At 40.8% G+C, this 22107-nt stretch overlaps 2 protein-coding genes and 1 long non-coding RNA gene across 5 annotated transcripts in view; all 3 read right to left on the reverse strand.

The window, feature by feature from the left end:
* LOC129110758 (myelin-associated glycoprotein-like) overlaps positions 1-2246 on the reverse strand; it is a 12792-nt gene extending 10546 nt beyond the window's left edge. Inside the window, exons 1-3 of one of the 2 annotated variants that reach the window (XM_054622957.1) lie at positions 2164-2246; positions 934-1194; positions 180-563 (exon numbers count right to left, since the gene is read on the reverse strand). In XM_054622957.1, the coding sequence (XP_054478932.1) occupies positions 180-563; positions 934-997 (448 nt within the window). In that variant the 5' untranslated portion in view covers positions 998-1194; positions 2164-2246. Of the gene's footprint in view, positions 1-179; positions 564-933; positions 1363-2163 lie in introns of those variants that run through there. The other variant, XM_054622958.1, reaches the window with a different exon arrangement.
* Positions 2247-4513: 2267 nt separating this feature from the next.
* Positions 4514-7285, reverse strand: LOC129110761 (uncharacterized). Of its 2 annotated transcripts, none has more exons than XR_008532287.1 (5): positions 7124-7285; positions 6812-6873; positions 6239-6613; positions 5131-5170; positions 4514-4831 (listed from the first exon to the last, which is right to left on the reverse strand). It is a non-coding gene; the product is annotated as an uncharacterized LOC129110761 (long non-coding RNA). The 2 variants fall into 2 exon arrangements; XR_008532286.1 differs by having other exon boundaries at positions 7013-7285.
* A 5442-nt stretch (positions 7286-12727) lies between these two features.
* Positions 12728-20740, reverse strand: LOC129110760 (myelin-associated glycoprotein-like). The gene is made up of 8 exons (XM_054622960.1): positions 20664-20740; positions 19426-19510; positions 18735-19118; positions 15282-15587; positions 14928-15188; positions 14417-14498; positions 14254-14290; positions 12728-13719 (listed from the first exon to the last, which is right to left on the reverse strand). Exons 2-8 carry the CDS (start codon positions 19487-19489, stop codon positions 13666-13668), a joined length of 1188 nt encoding a protein of 395 aa, XP_054478935.1. The 5' UTR covers positions 19490-19510; positions 20664-20740; the 3' UTR covers positions 12728-13665.
* Between the last annotated feature and the right edge of the window lie 1367 nt (positions 20741-22107).

Genomic DNA, 22107 nt, shown 5'->3' on the forward strand with positions numbered 1-22107 from the left:
GCAACTTTCTCATGCACAAAAAATTGCACTAATATCAAGGAAGTGTAAACATTTGATTCTCTGGTGACAGGCTGATGTCTCAAGCATTAAACCACCCCTGATACTGTTGATTATCCTGTAGCAGATATTTACATTCACATTGAAAGTTAGGTTTAACAGATAAATATAAAAACTCTTACCGTTAACTGTTATTTTAAGAGGATCACGATCAGCTGTTGCTACAAATGGACCGTTCTCCATCCTGAAGTAGTATGTGGCTGTGTATGTTGTGATTAAACTGGAAAACAAAGTGGTGCAGTTTTGCTGACTCAGGTCTCCAGTTAGATTCATTGGATAAGTATTATCCACCTTGCTACTGTTGAAAATCACATCATTTGGATTGTTGGCAAAGTCAACGGTATCTTTGATCCACACTCCGTAGGTTGTTCTTGTGCTGTTGAATCTATTTTCTGATTTAGCACTGAAGTTACAGGGGATTTGCAAACAAGATCCACTCAGTGCTTCCATCTCTTGAGGTGCAGTCATGAATAGTTCCGTAACCGACGGATCAGCATCCAAAGCACCTGTGAAACAGAATAATGATTAACAGTGGTGCACACATGTGTAAAAAAACAACAACAAAAACATGAGGAGAAATACACTTCATCAGTAATATCTAGCATTTGTGGACCTTTTTTTTCCCTGAACAGTTTTTGTAATGATTCATTTTTCTGGATTTACAGCATCTATCCCCACGAGGCCGAACACTGGTGACTAAACTCGTCTATATCTCCAAATAACTAAGTCAGCCTTGTCTCAGTGACAAAAGAGCTCAGGCAGAAAATACAGATTACAATATTCACATAAATTAATGGGGAAAATGATGTGCTTTGTGTCCAAGTTCAAATTGTAAAGGATTCAAGTGAAATACGAGTAACTGAACAAAAAGCTCACCTGAGAGGAAGAAGACACTCAGTAACATGTTGGCAGTCACCATTCTCACAGACTGGACTGCCATGACACTCGTCACCTGGATTCACTAACACAATGATGCAGTGGATTTTACAAAGCAGTCAACATGCTCTGTTCAACCACAAGTTACTGTGTGTTAAGAGATCACTGCTCACTCGTCTGCAAATGCGTCGACTCCAATAACAACCCTGGATGTTGTCTTACCAAAGAAGCCCACAATCAAGGAGAAGTGACAATTTGATCCTTTGGTTGGTGGTTTTAAAGAGAAAATAAACTTTCATTTGAATTATAAATACAGTACAGGTGCAGTTTTTTTTCTCAGAGTTCTCAGCTTAACTGATTATATCCTGTGAGTCTAAATCTTTTATAATCTTTCATGATGTATCTTACAATTATCTTACATATATCCCAATATGTATTATAATAAGGACATTTAAAAGCCAGTGACTGGAGTAAAGTGACTGTGAGTCACACTGAGCAGAACTGATGAAATATCCTCACAAACTTTTATTTGTGTTATTACAATTGTGTAATCAATTAAATTACATTTTGATAACATTTTGTTGCAAAATGTATTACCCGTATAGCTAAAAAATGTCATCATTCATACTTTCTGCTTCCTCTTCATCTTAAATATCTATTAAAATCTTTAAAAAGTACATTAGATAAACACCAGCAGACAAAAGGTAAGGATTATCCTGTTTTATATTAAAACATGGAAATGACCCATAAAGGAGCCCAGTTTCACACAGATTATTGCTGAAACTTGATCTGTTATTGTTTTCCTTCATTAAGGAATAAAGAGGAGGCGATTTACTGGAATCCATGGGAAGCAGTGTAAAATGACTTGCCAAGCAGTCAGAAAACTATAAGTCACTAAACAGCATTACTAATACGGAAAAGGCTCAGATGGGCAGCTACTCTTGACAACTTATTGATATATGATCCACCCATGAGTCCTGACACACAGTGTTGATCTGTATCCCTCTGCCATTAAATATGAACACAGATATTCAAAAAGTAAAACACTAGTCAGTCCTCTTGATGCATCTGCATTTATGATACAAGTATTCAATCAATTTGTTGGTGAATAATTCTATTTAAATCTATCATAACTGGATGAAATAGAAATATTAAAAGATAATGAGAGACGATATTCTATCATTTGCCATTCGATCTTAAAATAATGGATTGTAGTAGACATCAACTTACATTGGAGTGAGTCTTTTTTTCCCTCAGTGCAGCCGTGCTGTCTGATAAGCTCAATGCAGAAGTTACAGGTCTGAGAACAAAGATGTGCTGTGAAAGGAAGGAGGAGTTAAAGGAAGGTGGAACAAGTTGTATTTCATCTTTGGTTTAGCTGTAATAATAAATATCATATGGGGAAGTTGTGGATGCATTGTGTTGTATTGTGTTTGTTGAAATGAGATTATTAGAATTTGTGCAGTTATTGAAAAAGGTATTTAATAACAGTATACTGAATAGGCTAAATAGTGTCCCAAAGTCTTTTTTTTTATTAGTATTGTTTTCAGTTTTTATGTTATTTCCTGTTTTATTTTGGCATTCACATGAATATAATTCACTTCCTGTTCTCATGTGTTTCCCGCCAGTGTGATTACCTATCCGCCCTGATCAGTTTCACCTGTGCCTACTTACCCTTCCTCGCTTGTGTCTTTACCGGTTGGGTGATACTTTCTGGGTAGTTTTATTGTATTTTGACCTTATTTATGGATTTTGACTTTGACTCTACATTGTGTTTTTGTACAGTTGTCTTACTTCATTGAACAGCCTCCCGTGAACTTTTACATGCACTTGCACTTTTTGTTTAAGTCGTGTGTTCTGGGTCCACGTCTGGCTGGTTGCCAGTGTAGCTGATAGATAAACACCAATTTGTGTCAGTTTTTTCAGTGAATAGTAATAAAAAACAAATGCATGGGGTTCACAATACTGGGATTCATTTCGACAATGTGAAAAATAAAATATGTGTTGTACGGATAAACTCGACAGCAATGCCTCATCAGCCATTTTAATCACAGGATGAACGACAGGTGTGGCGGGAACAGCAGGAACAGCGGGGGGCCAAAACCGTGATTCCTCTCCGGCATATTTAAGTTGCGTTCACAGTGATGCATGCCAGTAGGGTTCGTTTTGCTGGAGCCAGTGAGTGATGGCCCATCAGCGGAGAACGAACTACTAGTCCTCGTGTTTCGGACTCCTCCACAGATCGGACCGGGTTGAGAGGCCCGTACAACCGGCGTGTTGGATCCACCAAGAAGGTGACAGGGAGGAGCCACTGGACTAGACTGAGCTTAGACGTTTTAATAGGCTTTCAAAATGTAATTTGATTACATTTGTTAATTTTTTTTGTATTTATTCAGTAATTTAGCACTGTATCTCAGGTGTTGTAACTTTTATTTAATAAATAACGCTTAAAATTTGTTTTGTTTTTAACTCTGCTCCACTTAATGTGCGCTTTTCAGAGACTTCGGCTCTGAGTTACCTGGTACGTTGGGTTGTCGGCTTTTTAGTAGAATTCACGTTGTATGTCAATTTAACTGGTGTTTTAAGATGCAGATTTGCTGTTGTATCAGTCACAACATTTGTGCTGTATTCATGTTTTGTCTATTTACATAGTCATTTTATTGTTTCATACCAACCATTACCGTTTCTTTTTTCATTGAAATTTCGTATTGAGTTCCTATCTGGGTTGCAACTCAATAACCAAATGTAAAGCCCCTGAAAGCTTGGCAATCAACCTTAATAATTTCTCCATATAACAGGCTACATATTTGTGACGAGAAACAATCATCAATTAGCTTTAATTAAGAGTTTTGACCTTAAAACAGTTCAACAATCCAGTCATTTGGCTTCAGATTGTGATTCAAATGTTGCTCCTGATTGGTGACATCTCCTTTTCCAAAAAACAGCGAGAACCAACAAAAATGAATGTGAAATGATAAAAAGGTGTCAACTGTTTGTAAAATGAAGGTTATTCATAAGTCAATGCAACATTTTTTTAAATCCTTAAAAGGAAGCTAAGAAACAGAATACAAGTTAAATCAGGAAATGGCACAACTGCAAATTTTAATTTATTCAATGCAACACTTCAAACATGTACTGACTGTACAGTGTGAAACCAAAGTGACAAGGTTTATCATTTGTCTACCACAGAAGAGCCATGTGAAGAAAAATGAAGTTAATTGGTTTGCATTATGACACTATAAACACAATAATGAGACTTGTTTGGCTTGCACTACAGTGATAGTTTTGTAATGTGCACAATCAGTGATACTGTTTTTTGTAACTGCCAAGATATAGAATCTGGTATTTGTGGCATTGAAGCAAATAGCTCATGTAGCCCGTTTATTAAAGTCAAAAATTAAAAACCTTCACATCCAGAAACAATTACTGTATTTCATCTTTGGTTTAGCTGTAATAATAATAATAATAATAATAATAATAATAATATTACTCATAATATGTGAATAAATCAGCAGCCACTTTTAACAGACCACATACTGATTACATTTTTTTTTTTTTTAAATGTTCCACTTTTAAATATATTGCAAAGAATGGAAGAACATATTTTCTTGTAAGAATAACAGAATATTTATTCATAAAATTCATGTTCATACACTAATTTTCACAACATTTGAGCATAGAGATCCTCTGGGCTGTCAGCAGTCTGCGTTAAGTTCTTTACTGTCTTGGACACTTTTACCTGTGCATACAGTGTGTCCTGCTGCTGTCCACTGTCATGCACCGAGGTCGAGGACTTTCCCGGTCTCAACTTGGAGAAGTCAATCTCTCCGTAATGGATGTCTCCTGCTTCTGTCGCTCTGGCTCGCTCTTGAGCAGCTGGCTCCTCAGCTGTTAGGCTCTGTGATAAATGGACCAAACAAGAAATGTTGTGAGGCATCTTCATCCATTTCCTTCAGTTTACCTCATTTGTCTCTCACTCAACTCTTACTGCTATAAGACAGTGATAATCATCCAAATAATCAGCTTTTAGTGGACACGGCAATGGAAAACCTAAATGCTACGGCAGTGGATTATTAGTGTGTTTCTAACAGGAATGCACTAATGAGGAATCTGTTCAGTCCAGATCTCAAGTGTACAGACAGTATGACTAGTTAACAAACTCATAATTATCTAAAGTACATTAAAGTTGTTTCCTACCTGTGTCCGTTGTAAAGTTGAACGTTTTGACTTCAACCACCTGAAAGGCATAAGAGGGCTGTCAGATTCGTTTTTCTGTGTAATAATAAAGTTCTTATAGTGCAATTTAGAAATCATCATTAAAATAAAGAAACAGGCAATCAATAATTTTACAATACAAAAAGGGTAAAAAGCTTAAAGCAAGTCATTTCACTGCTGAGATGATTTCACCCATTGTGTGAGACAACCACAATCCAGTTAAGTGTCAATGGGCAAAGGAAGTGTACACCCTGGACAGGTCGCCAGTCTGTAGCAGCTGACATATATAGACAGACAACCATTCACACTCACACCTACGGGCAATTTAGAGTCTTCAATGAACCTTAGTTGCATGTCTTTGGACTGTGGGAGGAAGCCGGAGAACCCGGAGAGAACCCACACTGACACGGGGAAAACATGCAAACTCCACACAGAAGGAATTGAACCCAGGCCCCTCTTGCTGTGAGGGACAGTTGAACCGTGCAGCCCATAAGACACATTTCATGCTTTAAAAGTAATAACAGTTTTGAGTCTGAGAATGTGCTTCACTCATTCTGGACACCTGGCTGCCACTTCTTGGACTAACTGAAGGTCTAGTTCAGACAGGTTTTACATTTAATGACAGTAATCTAAGGTTTCTTTCATTGATTTTTAAACATCATATTCTAAAATACTGAATGACACCCAACATTTACAGTCCATTACAGTGATCAACATCTGCAAACTAGACCCCATTTATTGTAAAAGTCAGCTTCAACCATGTGGGAAAAGCTCATCATGGGACATTTAAACCAGTTCCAAATTCATGTGGATCTTTATAAATGTATGTAGATTTTGTCCTCTGCTGATGGTAAATAGGAAGGAAGGATGGAATGTTGCCATATAACACTTCTGTTTTTGAAGATGTGGTCACATGAACATGCATGCATACCAATTTTGAGGACATTTTGAATGCCCTGACTGATCACTGGCTGGTTTCTGTGAGACTGTCAATAGTCCTACAGTAGTTGAAGGTAAGGGCCAATGTGTTTGCAGTTAAAGCTACAAAAACAACTTTATAAACCCACTAATAGAACCAAAGCTCACTTACCTCGAACTTATTTGAAGACGATCACAAGAAGCTGTTGCCATGAATGGTTTGTTCTCAACTCTGAAGAAATATACATCTGTGTACATTTTGCATAAACTAGAAAATAAAGTGGTGCAGTTTTTCTCTCAGGTTTCCAGTAAATCTCATCGGATATGTGGTGACTGCCCCACTACTGTTGAAAAATCACATTGTTTGGCTCCATGCGAAACCTGGAGTCTTTCTTAATCCACACTCCGAAGGTTGTTCTTGTGCTGTGGAATTCCTTGACGGGTTCAGCACTGAAGTTACATGGGATTAGCAAACAAGATCCACTCAGTGCTTCCATCTCCTGTGGTGCAGTAACGTATAGGTGCTTTAAACAATTAGCCCACGCACCTATAAAAGCAGTTTCATGATTACTGAAATGTGGAACAAATCTGAAGGAAGAAAACATTCATGAAAAATGAAGCAGCACTATTCTACATGTTGGTCTTTTTTTCTTGTTTTGTTAAAATATTCTATATACATTTTTTTCACTCAGGACGTGAACAAAAAGACTAACAAGTCTAATGATTCAAGCAACAAACAGCTCACCTGAAACAAAGAGGAGGCTCAGTAACATGTTGTTTGTCACCATGTTCACAGAAACTTGCTCCCTGGATTTGCAAACACAATAACAGGGTTACTGTAACGGGTGGTGTGTGGACCCAAGTGCAGTACGACCAGGAGACAGAGTAAAGTTCTGGAGCTTTATTCAAAGCCGAACAAACAACAGACAGGCAGGAGATAACTCACGGGGGATATTCCACTCGAGAGAGCGCTGATCCTTCAGCTGAGCAGGCAGACAAAAACCAAGAGGAGCAAAGGTTAATCTCGTGGTCGGGGACAGAAGGCTGAGTCAGTTACCTGGGCAGAGGCAAGGCAGAGAAGTCCAAACAAGCGGTGTCAGCAACGGGAAATCAGTCCGGGGAATACCGCTGGAAGGTCTGGCATAATGCGGAGTACGATCTGGCAGTGAGTGTGTGTGAGACTGGGGTATTTATAATGAGGTGAGTAGTGCAGCAGAGTGAGCAGGTGAGAGGGATTGTGCTGATGAGGTGGGTGTGGCAGACAGGTGCACTGCATGAGGCTGATTAGGTGAGTGAGGGAGAGGGTGGTGAGAGAGCAGGGGCTGGGCTGTGAGCTGAGAGAAATAGACAGAGTGCAGGAAGAGTGAACAGGCGTGACTGTGACTGTTACTATCTCTTTTTAAGGTTTTAAAGCTTCCACTGTGTTTTAAAGCAGTGTTAGGCTTAGGGGGTAACCCTCTTTTAAAACATAAAAATAATAATTCCTTACCTAATGAGCCCACGGCTAGAAAAAAAAGGTGTTATGATTTAAGAATCCAATGAGGAAATTAGTTATCTTTAACCAGGCAGATGTAAAATGAAGGAAAGTGGACTTTCTGTCAAAGAAATGCAATTCACTGTTGGTTTCACATGACCCCCATGATTAAAATAGTGCAGAAATACAGGAAGCTTTGTGAATGAGGAAGTCGGATATTACGACATCTTAAAACAATTTTGAAAATGACACGACACATTGCAAGCATTCATCTTGCAAAAAAGAATGACATTTAAATAGGTTAAAGTATAAATTTCACATAAAGAAACAGACCCTCAATGAATTGGACAAAGAAAAGTTGTGGCACCTCGCCCGGAAAAGGGAAACCGGGGCACCCTTCTGGAGCCAGACCTGGAAGGGGAGCTCGCTGGCGAGCATCTGGTGGCTGGGCCTTGGCACAACCGTGAGACGACTCAGAAAGGGGAAGTAGGGCTTGTCTCAGGCTGTGCTCAGCAGGGGGGAGAACTGCAGACCCGGACTGGGGATATTGTCAAGCGGTGGAAAGAACACTTTGAGGAACTCCTGAACCCGACCAACACGTCCTCTGTGGAAGAGGCAGAGTCTGAAGACTCAGGGGAAGACTCGTCCAAATGCCTGGCAGAGGTCATTGAGGTAGTTAAAAAGCTCTTCAGCAGCAAGGCGCCAGGAGTGGATGAGATTCGACCGGAGATGCTAAAGGCTCTGGACATTGTTGGGCTGTCTTGGCTGACACGTCTCTTCAGTGTCGCGTGGAAGTCGGGTACAGTGCCTGTGGAGTGGCAGACCGGGGTGGTGGTTCCCATTTTCAAAAGGGGGGACCGGAGAGTGTGCTCCAATTACATTACAAAGTCATAAGTGCATCTCCTTTCTTAAACAAGCATCTTAAAGACATAAGGAGAAGGTATAGTGCAGAGGCAAGTTCCCTACGGAGAGTCAATGTGGGGACTAATCCGAATATAGTAAGTGCTACAAACTACCTGGTAAGTGCAGTAAAGAAATACAAAGCCATTCGGAACTGATTGTATGACCGAGTGAATAAGTGTACGAGAAGCTGTGTCCGAAGAGGTAGTTTTCAGGCACAAAGATCGAGCTTGTTCCCAGTGCGTGTTGGCCTCCTGAGGGGCCAGGACAGGCTGTGACCGGGTGGATCGGCCGCAGGGACCTCTGTCACCAATCCTGTTTGTGATTGACCAAGGACAGGATTTCTTTCACTGCCCTGTAGGCGCAGCACCAGAGTCTTAAACTGGGGGGAGGAGCCAGTTAGAGAACGGAGAAGGGAAGTTTGGGGACCTGGGGCATTGAATTGACGTCCCAGCTTTTTGCAGATGATGTGGTTCTGGGGCTCCCTTGCAGAAGGCGGGAGATGACCTGGATGAGCACCTGCACGCACTCAGTGAGGAAGGTTCGAACAGCCGATGTTGTGAGGCGGAATCGGGATGGAGTCGTGTGACCTCCAAGTCTGAGGCCATGGTTCTCTTCCAGGAAAAGTCCGGTGGATTGCACGGGCCTCTGGGTTGGGAGTGAGTCACTGCCCCAAGAGAGGGAGTTCAAGTATCTCGGGATCTTATTCACGAGTGAGGGTAAAATGGAGCGGGAGATGGACAGCTGGGGTCATCGGCATAACAATGGTCAGAAGTGATGCGAACGAATTGAACCCAGACCGTTGTGGTGAAGAAGGAGCTGAGCCGTGGAAGGCAAAGCGTGCTCGACACGGCCCCCTCCATGTCACCAGTCCATCAAGCAGGGAGAGTGCAGAGCCTCCAATCCCCTCACCTATGGTCATGAGCTTTGGGTCCAGTGACCGAAAGAATGAGATCGCGGATCACCGCAAGGGCGGCCGAAATGACCCAGCTTGAACCCGGACTGGTGGGGGTCAAGAGGTTGTTCTGGTGGCTGGGACTGAGCCTTAGAGATAGGGTGAGTTGAAGTTCTTGCATCAGACATCCGGAGGGAGCTCTGGCAGTCTTGAAAGCCGAGGGAAAGCCGCGAGAGATGTGTTGATGAGGTGGGTCGAAAGGAAGGGCCAGCTGAAGAAGAGGGGAGGTGGCTCGGGCATCTGATCAGGATGCCTCCTGGAGCAAAATGGGGTAAGATTGGGTTAGGGAGGTTTTCCAGGCACATCCAACTGGTAAGAGGATCCCTTCTTGGGGAAATCATCAGGGAGAAGGGACCCAGAACACTCTGGAGGGATTATATAGGATTTGAAGGGACTCGTCAGGAGCTGGAAAGTGTTGCTGGGGAGAAAAAAGGAGTCTGGAGGACCCTCCTTAGCTTGCTGCCCCAGCGCACCCGGCCCCGGAGGAAGCGGAAGGAAAATGGATGGATGAATGGATAAAGAAACCATGATGCTGACATTTGCACAGGGTCACATTATATCAGCAGACACTGACACATCTGTAACCATGTGGGTAGGTGGACAGTTAGACACATCTAACTGTGTAGGTTAGCAGTAGAGTGTCTAGTGAAGTGATCAGCTGGTTGCCTCCATGGGTAAAGAACGGTCAGGTGGAGCAATCCACCACCTGGATGTTAAGTGCATGATAAAAGAACATGTTAAACTTCTCACACACACATACATGGGCACGCACGCACGCTTGACTGGATAAGTGACACAGCATGAAATTCACTGTGGAACACACAGAGTATTTCCATTTTGGGGAAATTAGCAGGCCAGTGCCACCACACACACACACTGGGACACACACACATCTGATAAGCTGCGGGTGTGGTGGTGTTTTCCATTTCATCCTTATAGAGGTGATAACATGTCAATGTTGTGTTCACTTTGAGGAACTCCTGAACCCGACCAACACGTCCTCTGTGGAAGAGGCAGAAGACTCAGGGGAAGACTGGGAGTGACCCACGTCCAAATGCCTGGCAGAGGTCATTGAGGTAGTTACAAACAAAAGCTCTTCAGCAGCAAGGCGCCAGGAGTGGATGAGATTCGCCCTGTTGCCTTTGGAGATGCTTAAAGGCTCTGGACATTGTTAGGCTTTCTTGGCTGACACGTTGCCTTTGTTCTTCAGTGTCAGCAGCAGTGGAAGACCTACCTACTGGGTGCCAGTGCCTGTTGGAGTGGCAGACCAAAGGGGTGGTGGTTCCCATTTTCATCAAACACTTCCTGATTAGAGGGGACCGGAGAGTGTGTCACTAATTATAGGCTTGGGGTAAGATCACACTGCTCAGCCTCCCCGGGAAAGTTTACTCCAGGGTGCTGGAAAGGAGGCTCCGGCCGATAGTCGAACCTCGGATTCAGGAGGAGCAATGCGGATTCCGTCCTGGCCGCAGAACAGTGGACCAGCTCTTCACCCTTGCAGGTCTGTTGGAGGGGGCATGGGAGTTTGCTCATCCAGTCCACATGTGTTTTGTGGACTTGGAGAAGGTCTTCGACCGTGTCCCTCGGAGAGTCCTGTGGGGGGTACTGCGGGAATATGGGGTACCTGGTTCGTTACTACGAGCCATTCGGTCTTTGTATGACCAAAGTGAGAGCTGTGTCCGAATACTCGGCACAAAGTCGAGCTTGTTCCCAGTGCGTGTTGGCCTCCGCCAGGGCTGCCCCTTGTCACCAATCCTGTTTGTGATTTTCAAGGACAGGATTTCAAGGCGCAGCCGGGGGGAGGAGAGTTTCCGGTTTGGGGACCTCAGAATTGCGTCCCTGCTTTTTGCAGATGATGTGGTTCTGTTGGCTCCTTCAGAACGTGACCTTCAGCACGCACTGGGGCGGTTCACAGCCGAGTGTGAAGCGGTCGGGATGAGAGTCAGTACCTCCAAGTCTGAGGCCATGGTTCTCTTCCGGAAAACGGTGGATTGCACCCTCTGGGTTGGGAGTGAGTCACTGCCCCAAGAGAGGGAGTTCAAGTATCTCGGGATCTTATTCACGAGTGAGGGTAAAATGGAGCGGGAGATGGACAGGCGGTTCGGTGCAGCGTCAGCAGTGATGCGAACGTTGTACCAGACCGTTGTGGTGAAGAAGGAGCTGAGCCGTAAGGCAAAGCTCTCGATTTACCAGTCCATCTACGTTCCAACCCTCACCTATGGTCATGAGCTTTGGGTAGTGACCGAAAGAATGAGATCGCGGATACAAGCGGCCGAAATGAGCTTCCTTCGTAGGGTGGCTGGGCTGAGCCTTAGAGATAGGGTGAGGAGCTCAGACATCCGGAGGGAGCTCGGAGTAGAGCCGCTGCTCCTTTGCGTCGAAAGGGGCCAGCTGAGGTGGCTCGGGCATCTGATCAGGATGCCCCTGGACGCTCCCTTTAGAGGTTTTCCAGGCACATCCAACTGGTAAGAGGCCCCGGGGTAGACCCAGAACACTCTGGAGGGATTATATATCTCGTCAGGAGCTGGAAAGTGTTGCTGGGGAGAAGGACGTCTGGAGGACCCTCCTTAGCTTGCTGCCCCGCGACCCGGCCCCGGATAAGCGGAAGGAAAATGGATGGATGAATGGATAAAGAAACCATGATGCTGACATTTGCACACGTCACATTATATCAGCAGACACTGACACATCTGTAACCTACACAGTTAGACACATCTAACTGTGTAGGTTACAGATGTGTCAGTGTCACAGGGCCTCACATTAAAGAACGGCAGGTGGAGCAATCCACCACCTAAGTTAAGTGCTAAAAGAACATGTTAAACTTCTCACACACACACACACACGCACGCACGCACGCACGCACGCACGCACGCACGCACACACACACACACACACGCACGCACGCACACACACACACACACACACAATAATGTTCCCCATTTCATCCTTATAAGGTGATAACATGTCAGTGTTGTGTTCACAGCTTGTTGGACTGCCCCTTAATAAATGAATGCAGGTTTAAAGCTGTTTTGCCTTCTTTTTGTTTGAATTGCCACGAAGAAGATTTCATTCTGTAGGTATTTATCTCTGATGTTCTGTTTATAAGGATGAATAAATGAAGCACTTAAATTTCACAAATGTCATTATTTACATGCCCTGACTTCACTGTGTTTTAAATAGTCTTTTGAGCTAAATTTGGAGATGTATTATGTAAATTCTACTCAATATGACAGCCTTGACTTACGTCCTTCAAACACACACAAAACAAGTAACCTTTCATAATGCCTTTTATTTAAATTGCAGATCATAAAACAAATAACTACGTAGCTTTAAAACACAAATATATATAAATCAATAAAAGCAGTAAAATGCTTTGCCTTACCAAATAAGCCCAAAGCAAAAAATAAGAAACAGCGAGGTCTTAATATTTTCAAGCGAAGTTTTTCAATTCAGGAACTTACACTAATGTTAGGTAAGTATATGACCTAGATACCAAACGCTCTAGTTAGCCAATTGCAATACAAAAGGAAGTTTTGAGACCTTATAAGCTTATATACATCTGTTAGATATCATACGATCTGAATTTCTACGGCTGCACAGAATTACAAGCAGTTCTCATATTTACTGCTCATATCCTGTTTGTACTTTTATCACACAACTCTCTGCAAGTGTGAAAGCCATGCCATCTTTACGTGAAATATTTCATCATCATGTGCAGGAGCAATGAAGTTCAATCAAATCCAAAATGAAGCTATTTTAAAGAGTTGCAGAATATCTATTTTACAGAGCCAGCAGTGTGCTGGATGTCATATTAAGGCACAGTCACCCAGCTATCATATGTGTATTTTCTGTATACATGAAAACAAATGATCAATTATATACAGTTTACATGGGAAAACAATTGGTGTGGTAAAGAAAAAAAAGCTGGTTGGGTCTTTAAAAGAAACAAAAGAAAACAGTAAAAAGTACCATAAATCAGCCCAACCTCTGAAAATATATTAAAGAAAAGACATTCACAAATAAACAAGGTGGTAAAACAGGAGAATTTCACAATAATAACAATCTATATTCACCCAAAATCTGGGGTCATCTTGTTTGTCTAATCAAACGTATACAAACAAAGTCATGCTTTTTAATTTTTGATTGACTTTCATGTTTATGGCACACCGACACATAGAAACAGGAAATAAGAAATGATATCTGGTTCCATTGATATTGAACATGACATCTTCATCTCCGTCGCCATCTCCACCTTCCTTCTCCATCCGGCTCATGGTGCTTGGATCTCAATCACTCTGTTGACATAGTCTGCCTCTCCTGCATCCTGTGGGAATGAAACAACATGGAGAGAGGAGTGTTGGGGCTCTGCAGTGAACTTAAAGGAGCAGCTGAAAAAGCTTTAATCACTGCACAGCTCAAAGTGCTCTCTGCAAAATGGTTGCATTAAGTCATTTCTGTAGCAGCCCAGTTTCGGTTGTTTTGAAAAGCGGATGATTTCTGGTTATAAGGTCAACTTTGTTACAGCAGATTAATTTGATGTACAAAACAAACTTTGTGCTGTTAGGATAGTAAAATACTTGTTTGAGAAAGAAGAATGTGTCTTTGTTGCATCTCTTCCTGCTGCCTACCTAGCCTACTAAAGATCTTAAGAAGGGCATGCTGGTGGTTGAGTGGTTCAGACACATACAATATAACGGTAACTGTAAGTGAGTTTAGCTCTCCTTACTGAAATGGGGCTGCATTGCATTCTGGTCTACCCTCACCTGATGGTGCAGACACTGGTGGCTATGGTGTTTGAGACTTGAACAAACAGTTTAAATGTTGGATAATAATGTACCTACCACCTCCTGTAGCTTACCTTCACTGGTTTGGTTGAGTGTCTTGATCTAAACCAGCTGGAAGAAAAGGAGATGACATTAAGGTTGTTGTTGTTGTTTAAGGTGTCGTAACAGTGATCTGTTCCATTGACAAAATTTGGACCGTCTGTGAAAATGATTGTATGACAGAAACATTTGTCTCACCACTCAAAGACGACCAACGTACTGACGAGCATTATGATTCCCAGGATCTTCACTACGGCATGAACACCAACTGGTTGATCACCTGCAACACAACAACATGCTCACCTTAAGGTGAGAGGTAAGATGCCTGTATTTTCTTTTGTTTGTTTTGGGAATAGGTAAGGTAGTATATTATTTAAGAGGGTTTTGTTTATTGTTTTGGGCCAGGCTCACCTTGACGTTTATTTCTACCAACCCTTTTTGTGAAATAATAAATATTGTGTACTAAACGTCAGCAGCAATTGTCTTTATTGGGAGTGGGGGAAAAAGGGAGAACCGGCGTTATGTTGAGCTCATGTTTCCCCTAGACCGGGTGTAACAGGAGTGTCTGAAAGATTTGGCACGTAATGATGAAAAAGAATCAGCAACACCTGCTTTCATCTTCATAAAACAAACACACGCAATGCAGACGTGATGTTAGCCAACAACAACTGCTCCTAATTCACAGCATGCAATACAGTTCCATGTTTACCTTCAATAGTTAGATGGACCTCTGATGATCTTTCATTACCAAGCCCATTGATGGCCACACAGTAATAAACTCCTCCATCAGTGACATTAAAGCTGTAAACGTCTCCTTCAGATACTTTGACGGGTCCATCTTTGCTGTTCTTGAACCAGGTGAAGCTGCTGACGGGAGGATTGGCTCTGCTGGAGCAGGTCAGGTCCACCCAGCTACCTGCTGACACCCAACCTGATGGACTGATGGACACAGAGGTGTCCTTGGGAGCGTCTGAGGAAAATGTGAGATTAACGTTACGCATCCAAAGCAGCTCACATCCTGTGAATAGTCGTGTGCTGACTGGATCCAATAACAAACACTTACATGAAACACTGAGAGTCTTATTCTGCTCTGCCGTCAAGAAATCTTTTCCTCCATTCACAGGATAACTGGCAGAACAGGTGATGTTTAATCCATCATGTTTGTCTGACAGAGTGAAGTTCTTCTGGATTTTAGTTGTGAAGGTTCGATCTTTGTTTTCCTCTATAATGTTGTGAGGGTCTTGTTGGAGATTCCAGGTGAGTTTAGGAGGAGAGTGTGGACAGGGAGTGAGAGCTGAGCAGCTTATAGAGACAGACTCCTTCTCCTTCAGAACACCTGAAATCTCAATACTGGGACTTGGAGGAGAATCTGTGGTTTAAAAGCAAATACAGAGTGTACACTGAAAAACACAGCAACAATACTAAGAGTCTACAGCCATGCTAGCAGTAAACCTCTAGATTGACAGCAAAATATTGTACTTTTTCTCCACTAACAGCATTTGGCTTGTGTATAAAAACAAACGTGTTTGTTCAGGGCTTCTTGTCATTTTTCTGATGTTTCTGAGTTGTTAGCATTTCCATCAAAGAGACATTTCCCCTCTTTACTTCTCACATGGTTTCATTTCAATAATTGTTTCAGACTCAAAAGGCAAAAAGTCTCCACTATTTCACAATAATGCAAAGATTAGAAAATAAATTCAAGATATGAACACAGATATGTGTAGCAGAAATTACTTTTTTCCTCCTTTCCTCTCCCATTAATCACCTCACGACCCCTCAGATTCATCTTGTGACCCTCTATAGAGTTAACATAAAATGTAAACTTTGACTAAGTAATGTAGATTTTGTCCATCACTGATGGTAAATTGTCAAAAAAACTAAACTGAAGAGACTTCCCTTTTTCAAGCGTTAAATGCAAAGGTCCGCATGTACAGGTGTGACAAGTTGGAAATATGCACTTATACAAGTTCAAGGAAATGGTAAATTCATGATCTGTTATGTTAAAAACTGGGATGTGGTTAAAAAGATAATTCATAGACAAGAAAAGGGTTTACTAAAACTATAAAGTTATGAAAGAGTTAAAAGTCATCATATGTTAATAAGTGGTTAAAACGCTAAATGGTGATTTTGTTACATTGATACTTGTCTCTTTATTGTGTCATTGTAGGTACAATAGTATTAAACTGAGATCTACATACAGGTGCATCTCAATAAATTAGAATATCATGGAAAAGTTTGTTTATTTTGATAATTCAATTCAAAAAGTGAAACTCATATATTATATAGATTCATTACACACAGAGTGAAATATTTCAAGCGTTTATTTCTTTTAATGTTGATGATTATGGCTTACAGCTAATGAAAACCCAAAATTCAGTATCTCAGAAAATTAGAATATTGTGAAAAAGTTCAATATTGTAGACTCACGATGTCCCACTCTAATCAGCTAATTAACCCAAAACACCTGCAAAGGTTTCCTGAACCTTTAAATGGTCTCTAAGGCTGGTTCAGTAGGTACACAATCATGGGGAAGACTGCTGTTGTAGGCTACACAATCATGGGGAAGACTGTATCCAAGCATATTCATAGAAAGTTGAGTGGAAGGAAAAATTGCACAAGTAACAGGGATAACTGCCATTGAAGCAACGGCCATTCAAGAATTTGGGGGAGATTCACAAGGAGTGACTGAGGCTGGAGTCAGTGCATCAAGAGCCACCACGCACAGACGTATCCAGGACTCGGGCTACAACTGTCGCATTCCTCGTGTCAAGCCACTCCTAAACCAGAGACAACGTCAGAAGTGTCTTACCTGGGCTAAGGAGAAAAAGGACTGGACTGTTACTCAGTGGTCCAAAGTGGTCCTCTTTTCAGATGAAAGTAAATTTTGCATTTCATTTGGAAATCAAGGTCCCAGAGTCTGGAGGAAGAGTGGAGAGGCACAGAATCCAAGATGCTTGAAGTCCAGTGTGAAGTTTCCACAGTCAGTGATGATTTGTGGAGCCATGTCATCTGCTGGTGTTGGTCCAAAGTCAACGCAGCCGTCTACCAGGAAATTTTAGAGCACTTCATGCTTCCTTCCGCTGACAAGCTTTATGGAGATGCTGATTTCATTTTCCAGCAGGACTTGGCACCTGCCCACACTGCCAAAAGTACCAATACCTGGTTTAATGACCATGGTATCACTGTGCTTGATTGGCCAGCAAACTCGCCTGACCTGATCCCCATAGAGAATCTGTTGGGTATTGTCAAGAGGAAGATGAGAGACACCAGACCCAACAATGCAGACGAGCTGAAGGCCGCTATCAAAGCAACCTGGGCTTCCATAACACCTCAGCAGTGCCTCAGGCTGATCGCCTCCATGCCACGCCGCATTGATGCAGTAATTCATGCAAAAGGAGCCCCGACCAAGTATTGAGTGCATATATATATGAACATACTTTTCAGTAGGCTGACATTTCTGTTTTAAAAATCCTTTGTATTATTGGTCTTATGTAATATTCTAATTTTCTGAGATTTTGGGTTTTCATTAGCTGTAAGCCATAATCATCAAAATTAAAAGAAATAAACGCTTGAAATATTTCACTCTGTGTGTAATGAATCTATATAATATATGAGTTTCACTTTTTGAATTGAATTATCGAAATAAACGAACTTTTCCATGATATTCAAATTTATTGAGATGCACCTGTAGTGGTCTTGATCGTGACTCTGAGATCGATTGCTTTGGTCTCCGCCCACTTACCTGCTCAGTTACCCTACATAACTGAGGAAACAGCGTCGCGTCACTCTTGTATTCTTTATCCCCATCTTTCAGGTATGTTGTGGATTGTGAACAGAGTTAACATGTCGGTAGGAATTTGATAACATGTCATAAGATTTAAGTGAATGTTGTTATTACATTTTGGGCACTTTAGAGCTGAGTTTTGCCGAGTTTCTGAAGTGTGAGTGTGTACGTGAGTTCCCGCGCTTTAGCTCTGTCTCAATGTTGGCCGCCATTTTTTAATTCACATGTACAGATAGTAATATTTAGTAGTAATACCTTATTTATTTTGTCTGTATAATACTTTTTTTGCACTTTAAATGTGTCCTGAAGAGTTTCATGTGAAAGTAATGAGATGAAGTTATTCTGTGCTTGATGATATAATGAGAAAAGCGAGAACTATCTCAGCTAATACTTTGAATACTGTTTTTACGTACATAAGGTATGCACTCTCTACTCTGCTGTGGATCTCTGTTGTATATTTATGTAAACATTATTACAGTAAAGTTCTTACTGAGGAAACAGCATCGCGTCACTCGTAATTATGTATCCCCATTTTTCAGGGGCCTAACACAGGCAACTTTCTCATGCAAAAAATAAATGCACTAATATCAAGGAAGTGTAAACATTTGATTCTCTGGTGACAGGCTGATGTCTCAAGCATTAAACCACCCCTGATACTGTTGATTATCCTGTAGCAGATATTTACATTCACATTGAAAGTTAGGTTTAACAGATAAATATAAAAACTCTTACCGTTAACTGTTATTCGAAGAGGATGACAAAAAGCTGTTGCCACAAATGGCCTGTTCTCCACCCTGAAGTAGTATGTGTCTGTGTATGTTGTGATTAAACTGGAAAACAAAGTGGTGCAGTTTTGCTGACTCAGGTCTCCAGTTAGATTCATTGGATAAGTATTATCCACCCTGCTACTGTTGAAAATCACATTATTTGGATTGTTGGCAAAGTCAACGGTATCTTTGATCCACACTCCGTAGGTTGTTCTTGTGCTGTTGAATCTATTTTCTGGTTTAGCACTGAAGTTACAGGGGATTTGCAAACAAGATCCACTCAGTGCTTCCATCTCTTGAGGTGCAGTAATTAATAGTTCTGTGTTCATCAGACAATCAGCCAACGCACCTGTGAAACAGACTCATGATTAACAGTCGTGCACACAGGTTTAAAAAAAACAACAAGAAAAACATGAGGAGAAATATACTTCACCAGTAATATTTAGCTTTTTTTCCCCTGAACAGTTTTTGTAATGATTCATTTTTCTAGATTTACAACAATTATCCCCCACGGGGCCGAACACTGGTGACTAAACTCGTCTATATCTCCAAATAACTAAGTCAGTCTTGTCTCAGTGAAAAATGATGTGCTTTGTGTCCAAGTTCAAATTGTAAAGGATTCAAGTGAAATACAAGTGACTGAACAAAAAGCTCACCTGAGAAGAAGAAGACACTCAGTAACATGTTGGCAGTCACCATTCTCACAGACTGGACTGCCATGACACTCGTCACCTGGATTCACTAACACAATGATGCAGTGGATTTTACAAAGCAGTCAACATGCTCTGTTCAACCACAAGTTACTGTGTGTTAAGAGATCACTGCTCACTCGTCTGCAAATGCGTCGACTCCAATAACAACCCTGGATGTTGTCTTACCAAAGAAGCCCACAATCAAGGAGAAGTGACAATTTGATCCTTTCGTTGGTGGTTTATAGTGAAATTAATGCAATTCATGAATTTCAACAGTTCAACAAACCGACTTCCCTTTTTAAGCTGTCGTAATTTAAAACCAACTGGATTTCCTTTGAATTAAAACTACAGTGCAGGTGCAGTCTTTTTTTTTCTCAGAGTTCTCTGTTTAACTGATTATATCCTGTGAGTCTAAATCTTTTATAATCTTACTTGATGTATCTTACAATTATCTTACATATATCCCAATATGTATTATAATAAGGACATTTAACAGCCAGTGACTTGAGTAAAGTGACTGTGTCACACTGAGCAGGACTGATGAAATATCCTCACAAACTTTTATTTGTGTTATTACAATTGTGTAATTAATCAAATGAAGATAACATTTTGTTGCAAAATGTATTACCTGTCTAGCTAAAACATTTCGTCATTCATACTGTCTGCTTCCTCTTCATCTTAAATATCTATTAAAATGTTAATGTACTTTAAAAAGTACATTAGATAAACACCAGCAGACAAAAGGTAAGGATTATCCTGTTTTATATTTAAAAAACATGAAAATGACCCATAAAGGAGCCCAGTGCGATTTACTGGAATCCATGGGAAGCAGTGTAAAATGATTTGCCAAGCAGTCAGGAAAACTATAAGTCACTAAACAGCATTACTAATACGGAAAAGGCTCAGATGGGCAGCTACTCTTGACAACTTATTGATATATGATCCACCCATGAGTCCTGACACACAGTGTTGATCTGTATCCCTGTGCCATTAAATATGAACACAGATATTCAAAAAGTAAAACACTAGTCAGTCCTCTTGATGCGTCTGCATTCATGATACAAGTATTCAATCAATTTGTTGGTGAATAATTCTATTTAAATCTATCATAATTGGATTAAATATGAATATTAAAATATAGAAAAATAAGTTTTTCTGCCATTTGATATTAAAATAATGGATTGTAGTAGACATCAACTTACATTGGAGTGAATGTTGTTTCTCTCAGTGTAGCCGTGCTGTCTGATCAGGTCAATGCAGAAGTTACAGGTCTGAGAACAAAGCAGGACTGTGAAAGGAAGGAGGAGTTAATGGAAGGTGGAACAAATGATCAATGCTGGTGTTCCTGTAAATGGCAAATAAAGCTTGATTCACACGCTTGTATTGTACTACAACCACTACTGTAATCTGAAAAAACAACAACGTCCATTCATTTACCAGTCAATGATTAAATGAAAGCATTTAGAGTCATGACAATGCATTTTATGAGATGGAACTGATTATTCAAAATGTTCAGAGCTTGCATGTAGCACAGTGTGGAGAAAAACTTTACATGCAAAGATTATTACATGCAAAAATTACTTTATGGGGATATTGTGGATGCATTATTGAATAGAGGTGAAATGTGATTATTAGAATTTGTTCTGTTATTGAAAAAGGTATTTAATAACAGTACACTGAATAGGCTAAATAGTGTCCCAATGTCTTTTTTCATTAGTATTGTTTTCAGTTTTCATTCACATATAGATACTTCACTTCCTGTCCTCATGTGTTTCCCGCCAGTGTGATTACCTACCCGCCCTGATCAGTTTCTCCTTTTCCAAAAAACAGCGAGAACCAACAAAAATGAATGTGAAATGATAAAAAGGTGTCAACTGTTTGTAAAATGAAGGTTATTCATAAGTCAATGCAACATTTTTTAAATCCTTAAAAGGAAGCTAAGAAACAGAATACAAGTTAAATCAGGAAATGGCACAACTGCAAATTTTAATTTATTCAATGCAACACATCAAACATGTACTGACTGTACAGTGTGAAACCAAAGTGACAAGGTTTATCATTTGTCTACCACAGAAGAGCCATGTGAAGAAAAAGGAAGTTAATTGGTTTGGCTTGCATCATGACACTATAAACACAATAATGAGACTTGTTTGGCTTGCACTACAGTGATAGTTTTGTAATGTGCACAATCAGTGATACTGTTTTTTGTAACTGCCAAGATATAGAAACTGGTATTTGTGGCATTGAAGCAAATAGCTCATGTAGCCCGTTTATTAAAGTCAAAAATTAAAAACCTTCACATCCAGAAACAATTACTGTATTTCATCTTTGGTTTAGCTGTAATAATAATATTACTCATAATATGTGAACAAATCACAAATCAGCAGCCACTTTTAACAGACCACATACTGATTAAATTTTCTTTTTTTTTTAATTTTCCACTTTAAATATATTGTAAAGAATGGAAGAACAGATTTTCTTGTAAGAATAACAATAACAGAATATTTGTTTATAAATTTGTGAGGCACCTTCATCTATTTCCTTCAGTTTATCTAATTTGTCTCTCACTCAACTCTAACTGCTGTAAGACAGTGATAATCATCCAAATAATCAGCTTTTAGTGGACACGGCAATGGAAAACCTAAA

Source organism: Anoplopoma fimbria, chromosome 21 (genome assembly GCF_027596085.1).
Source record: "Anoplopoma fimbria isolate UVic2021 breed Golden Eagle Sablefish chromosome 21, Afim_UVic_2022, whole genome shotgun sequence".
Taxonomy (NCBI): Eukaryota; Metazoa; Chordata; class Actinopteri; order Perciformes; family Anoplopomatidae; genus Anoplopoma; species Anoplopoma fimbria.

Coding starts and splice junctions, on each gene's coding strand:
- LOC129110760 (XM_054622960.1), bottom strand. CDS start 19,489: ATGGCAGTCCAGTCTGTGAGAATGGTGACTGCCAACATGTTACTGAGT. Junction 15,588..18,734: donor TCTTCGAATAACAGTTAACG/GTAAGAGTTTTT, acceptor TTTAAACCACAG/ATTCTCCTCCAAGTCCCAGT. Junction 14,499..14,927: donor GGTCCATCTAACTATTGAAG/GTAAACATGGAA, acceptor GTTGTGTTGCAG/GTGATCAACCAGTTGGTGTT.